This window comes from Anabrus simplex, chromosome 4 (genome assembly GCF_040414725.1).
Source record: "Anabrus simplex isolate iqAnaSimp1 chromosome 4, ASM4041472v1, whole genome shotgun sequence".
NCBI classification, from domain to species: domain Eukaryota; kingdom Metazoa; phylum Arthropoda; class Insecta; order Orthoptera; family Tettigoniidae; genus Anabrus; species Anabrus simplex.
This window is the reverse complement of record NC_090268.1, coordinates 60,287,854-60,293,853: the sequence shown is the minus strand read 5'-3', so window position 1 is coordinate 60,293,853 and position 6,000 is coordinate 60,287,854. Positions and strand designations below refer to the sequence as shown.

The 6,000-nt window shown below is 36.3% G+C and overlaps 2 protein-coding genes across 2 annotated transcripts in view; one reads left to right on the top strand and one right to left on the bottom strand.

Annotated features, from left to right (window-relative positions):
- Positions 1-731: 731 nt before the first annotated feature.
- On the bottom strand, positions 732-2,981 carry LOC136871613 (uncharacterized). The gene has a single exon (XM_067145076.2). It carries the CDS (start codon positions 2,457-2,459, stop codon positions 1,035-1,037), a length of 1,425 nt encoding a protein of 474 aa, XP_067001177.2. The 5' UTR covers positions 2,460-2,981; the 3' UTR covers positions 732-1,034.
- A 392-nt stretch (positions 2,982-3,373) lies between these two features.
- The window catches only part of LOC136871614 (TIMELESS-interacting protein), a 35,803-nt gene continuing 33,176 nt past the window's right edge, over positions 3,374-6,000 (top strand). The window contains exon 1 of the mRNA XM_067145077.2: positions 3,374-3,746. Coding sequence (XP_067001178.2) covers positions 3,626-3,746 — 121 coding nt within the window. The 5' untranslated portion in view covers positions 3,374-3,625. The remainder of the gene's footprint in view (positions 3,747-6,000) is intronic.

The following is a 6,000-nucleotide window of genomic DNA, read 5'->3' as shown; positions in this document are numbered from 1 at the left end:
CCCTATGTCACATGAAATTTATCATATCGTTGTTGCCGGGACAAAACCTCCTATGTGATAATATTTTTGGAGATATACTGACCTGCAGTGTATACATTATGAAGAGCGAGAATGCCTTGACAATATTCACACGATATTGCACCTTAGGTGACGGAACCTTACTGGCCAAAGTTCTAAGCTAAAATATTTCAAGGCCGATGACCTTCGATGTTAGGCCCCTTAAAACAACAAGCAACAACAAGCAAAATATTTCACATAGGAGGTTTTGTCCCGGCAGCGACGATATTCTCCATTATACGAGTACAAACATTTACTAGCTATTGGTCCTTTATCAGACTCTTCTTTTCGTATACCCCATTGGCCACCAGATTATCCTTAATAAGGGAATATTGAAGACACAACATAATATTTGTATTATTTTTGTATAGATGAAAAAGAGGAGAAGATATGTTAAGAAAGGATACTGGGCATCAATTAGACAAATGTTGCAAGATAATAATAATTATTATAAAAGGTCAAAAATTATACCCAAGTCATGTCAGAAAAGTTGTTGGTCATGGTTAACCATGCAATTTCAGTCTAAATTACCAGCAAATTTTAGTCAAGTGTTGACCGATTATACCCTTTAGCTGATATTTAAAATCGCTTGTACACGAGTTGCCAAATATTAGCCTACACCTTTTCCATTACTCATTTGGTCTGAATGAAGTCAGAAAAATAAAAAGGAGATGTAAAATATACATGTATTTATTTCACAAAAAATAATTTGACAGAAAAGAAAACTGTGCAAAATTTTCCTTACATAACAGTTACGTCATATATTTGTACAGAATTATATAGAATGAGAATGTTCATATGAAATAAAACTTTAATAAGAGCCTTGCATTTGCCTGGTGTGACAATAGGAAACCACAGAAAACCATATTCAGGGCTGCCGACAGCAGGGTTTGAACCCAGTATCGCCTGGATGCAAGCACACAGCTGTGTGGTCCTAACCGCACGGCCAACTTGCCCAGACCCTTACCTCCTTCAAGTCACAGTTTTAGCTTACAACCTATACGATACAAAATAAAAGTACACAGACATACTACAAGCATGTAGACAGCTACAATAAAAACACTGAGAGCAGGGCCAATGAATAAAGTCTTGATATATAAATTGACTAGACCTGTACACAAATTAGCCAGGAGAAAGAAACCCAAGCCATTGTAATTAACAGCTTCCAGTAAAACAGGGACATATACCTGATTTGCAGGAGCATCTTTCCTTTTTATATACAGCACACGCGTTACTAGTTCCATTATTAAAAATATTGCAAGTGCTGTGATACTAAAAGTGAGAATCCAAAGAAAATACCCAGCATTGGCCAGCCGCCGTGATATACGCAAGCAATTCTGACTTACAGACACACAAGTCCACAACAGTACTGATAAGCCAGTGAGCTTCAAATTAGTCATGAACTTCTCTCTAAAAGTCATTGCAGTACTTCTCAACATATAACCCAAACTAACTCCAGACAAATATAGAGCTATATAACCTAAAGAAGAGAATATTCCTTCTCGATTCGCACTCAAGAACGAGTCTCTTGCAGCATCACTCAACACCCAGTCTTGCATGCCACATTGCAAAATACATTCATGGATTCCAATAATGATAACAGACAGTAAGAATGAATACTTAATATCACATAAAGACATTACGAGAGAGGATAATAATTTGGCTACAGCTAATGTCAGAAAGAAGTTCCAATGAACACCATATTCAGAAATATGAACTTGATAATCAATCTGTTTTATAGTAAAAAATCTCATCACACCTAAAATTAATAAAGGAATACAGCTCTTCAGTGACTTTTGAAATGACTGAAGCAATGAATGAAATGTTTTCATTTCATGATGTAACACTTCAGGCGATACTATTGAGTTGGCAATACAATAAAGGCCTACACCAGTATCCATTAACCCATAACCAAATGTTTCAGTTTTTGCAAATCTTCTTGGAAATACCCTGAAGTCAACAGCAAGTATGCATATGGCAGACAATACATTCGTTAAAGCACGAAAGTTTGTTATAAATGGTTTCCGAAGTTCAGTTATATGGGATGACCACACATCTGTCATGCCACAGTTTACATAGATGTTTCTATGACAATTAATAAAATAAAATAAAGTGATTAGACTAAAGGTGCACAACACAATAACTACTAGAGGAATAGAATTTGACAGCACTGTAAAACAAAGAATTGGTAAGAAGACAATTAAGAAAAAGTCAATGCAGAAATTATAGAAATTAAGACCTTGTGAAGAAGTATGAATCAATGAAAACAATGTTGACAAGAAGACAGAGAAAAATAAAGGAGTAACAGCCATGAAGGTCTCAGTAAAGGAGGTCCCTTTAAGATTCTGCATAAATAGCTCATGGAAATGTTTGTACTTTTTAGAATCCCAATCATCATTCATTTTTAATAATGATGGCCTATAACATTCACGTCAGTTTCCAGCACATGTATCTTTTCTTCTTTTCACTTGAGGCAAGAGAACTTGAATAACCGTGGATTTCCTCATGAGTGTTCGTAAGTAGTGCAGTATTCAAGTCCGTACCGGTACCTTTATTCATTCAGTTCGTTTAGAAGAGCTCAGTTTTGCTACAGAACTTTCAAGTTAATCACAGATCTAGATAGATTGTTTAATATCGGCCAAATAGAGTACTGTATAGACACAACTGTATTCGCAACGGCAACGCAATGAAAGAATAGCCACTACGAACAGCTGATTTTGACAGATAACCATCAAAAGCAAGGATCTCCGAAAATTTGGTTATTATAAACTACTCGTCATTCAACATTAATCAAAGTCAGGATTTTGTAGGGATAATTTACAGTACTTCCGTATGGTAACGTCTGCTTATGATATTCTTCTTCGTGATTTCTTGGAGTTCGCGTTAGCTCTACGTACTTATAATAGTGCCTGATAACCTGTTGCTCATTGATAAACGAAATCAAAACAAACATGGGAGGGGCGGGTGAAGAGGTTCTTGACGCTGGCGTTCTTTGCTTCAATATTGCTACAATTTTCAAGTTCTTTGATTTCAAGGTTGATAATTGGTTTATGCGGTTGCGTGTTCAATTCTGATAGTGATTCTCCGATTCTGATAATATGCCTGAAATACCGTCGAAGACTCCAGTGGTAGGAGAATTTCATGAAAAACAACCTGCAGAAGAAGAAGAAGAAGTTGTCAGAGAATTAACTCAAACGGATCATTTGAACAAGAAACTGTTGTCATCGTTTTTGGAACGCTTCAACACCAGTAACACTCTGGATCGTTTCAAAGTAGATGTATCACAACCTGAAAACGATGAATTTTCATAGCTCCTCTTTAAAATATATATGTTAATTTTTCCATAAGTGCACTTCCAACTATTAGATGGTGTAGTCTAGTGTCTTGAATATTAATTAGCCGATAAACCTGGGATAAACATAACCTTTTCTCATCATTCTCATTTCCTGTCCTCTGGTGCGAGATTCTAGAAACCTTGGTGCGCGCGAAAAAATTTGCTTTCAGATTAGACGGCCGTGGATTAAAGCACGTTGTTTCATTCCAGTTGTTGAAAGAGAATTTCCAAATTATGTATGGTGATGATCTTCTTGGTGATCCTCAGTACATCGAGGAAGAAGTAGAGGAAGTTTTATACTTGGAAGCAGGCGAGAATGAAGATGCAGCTGTGGTCGAACAAGATGGTGAAGAGGGTATGCTATTAAAATACTGCAGTATTGGTTCGCTATTCAGTCTTTCTTAGTGTGATTATATTCAATAGAAGTGTAGTATTATTCAGCAACAGAAAAAGACTTGACTCGTGATCATGTTTTTGTGTTGTTCATCATGTCTGTGAAAATTTTTTTAAAAATAAAAAAAACCCAGCATTTGTACAGGCTATGTGATAACTGTAAATTTTCTAAAAGACTGATGGTGATTCAAGAACAAGTAAAAACATTTTTGGGCCTCCCTTTAGTTGTCAAAATTATTTCAAACTTCAGACCACAAATTTTCACTTTCATAGGATTAGCTTTGGTAATTGGGGTATCAAAATACCTCACTCCTATTATGCCGTTTCCTTATCACTTTTAGTGGTGCTATTTGAGGCTCCAAATATAGAGAATGGTTGCCTTGTACTTCCTCTTATGGTTAGTCCACACCAAAGTTAATAAACAATGTTAACGAAAACATTTCTCAAGATGTTAATAAACTTGTTAACAAACCTCTTTAACATTGTGTCCACACCAAAATATCTGTTTGTGAGGTTACAGTGGATAGGGTCAGGAAGAAGAAAATACTTACAGCTGCAGCTTTCATTATTTTAACGAGTGCAATTAGAGAAAAATGTGGCAAAGAAAAATATTGGAAATCCGTTTAGAATTAATTTGGAGAGGACACTTAGGCCTATGTCAGAACTTTTGATTCATGATGCAGCAAGCTTTCAAAACTTTCTGAGAATGTCCCCACAAGACTTTCAGTTCTTGTTGATAGTAATTGGGCCCGAAATTGCAAGAAATGATACAAATTATCGGAACGTCATCTCCATTAATGTTAGGCTAAGTATAACTTGAAGATTCCTAGCCACTGGTGCCTACCAAGGATCATGTAAGAGAAATATTCCTACACTTCACTTATGTATTAGTATGGTGTATACGAGTTGCTTGCGATTCGACAGTCGATTTCGAAAAATAAGAGTATTGTATTCCACGCTACAAATTTGCGTTCTAATTGCGTCTTTGCGCATGTGCGAACCGAAATGTTAACGAAAATACAAAATGTTAATGAAAAGTTTAATTCACAAAAGTTAAAGAAATTTTGTTTATCAACATGCTCGAAAAGTTCATGAACACGCTATTTTCTTTATTAACAGACAGAAATGTTCATTAACAAAGTTAACAAAAACATCTGGGTGTGGACGCACCTTTAGAACAATAATCGCCACTACACTTTCCAACCAGCCTCCTGGCTGACAGGCAGACAGACTGGTAACTTAGTGAAGATATAACAATATTTTATTTTATTTTCAATCGAAATTTGTTGATTCTGTCTAATTTAACAATCTTTTAAAGTCAGATGATACAGGCGGTTACAGCACACATTAGCATTAATGAAATTTCATGCTAATTTCTGTTTTAAATACAAGATAACAGTGGTTTTAAGGTAAATCAAGAGTAAAATTCAGTGACCCTCAGTAAATAATAATATTAAAACATCAATATGCTAGTACATATAGGCCTATGTACACTGCACAAGACTTTCTTTACCGGGTGAATTGGACGTGCGGTTAGGAGCGCACAGCTGTGAGCTTGCATCCGAGAGATAGTGGATTCGAATCCCACTGTCGGCAACCCTGAATATGTTTTTCCGTGGTTTCCCATTTTCACACCAGGCAAATGCTGGGGCTGTACCTTAACTAAAGCCATGGCCGCTTCCTTCCAATTCCTAGGCCTTTCCTATCCCATTGTCGTTCTGCTAATAGCATTATTCTCATGTGAAACTTGGAGATATTGTTGTTAAAAGAAGAACGATTTGTGGAACTTCTGCAGATATGGAACAAATAGGTCCTGTAGTTGACACAGGTGGGTACCACCTTGCCACCTTGCCCAGTATACTACTGGAAGGAACTGTGTAAATAAGTAGTTCTTCCACGTCCTTTTAATGCCGTTTAACAGTCATCAATATCAAGGTCATTTACACCACAACACGGAAGAGTTTCTTCCCTTCAAAGAATGTAAGTATTGTGTAAGGAGCAGGGAAAAATCTAGAAAGGTGGGAAAATTGTAGGCCTCCTTTGCCATGAATGTCTAATGTTGCTGGATTCAGAATTGTACAAGCATGGACCAAGGAAGGATAAAAACATGAAATCTGATGCAACTGAATAAAATAATTTCAGACACAAATGGATCCTTGCAACAGATTCTCTTTCATACTAGTTTTTCACTTATTTAATACCAATATGTACTTTTA

Excerpts from the sequence above, each read along its gene's own strand:
- LOC136871613 (XM_067145076.2), bottom strand. The coding sequence starts at position 2,459 with ATGAATGATGATTGGGATTCTAAAAAGTACAAACATTTCCATGAGCTA.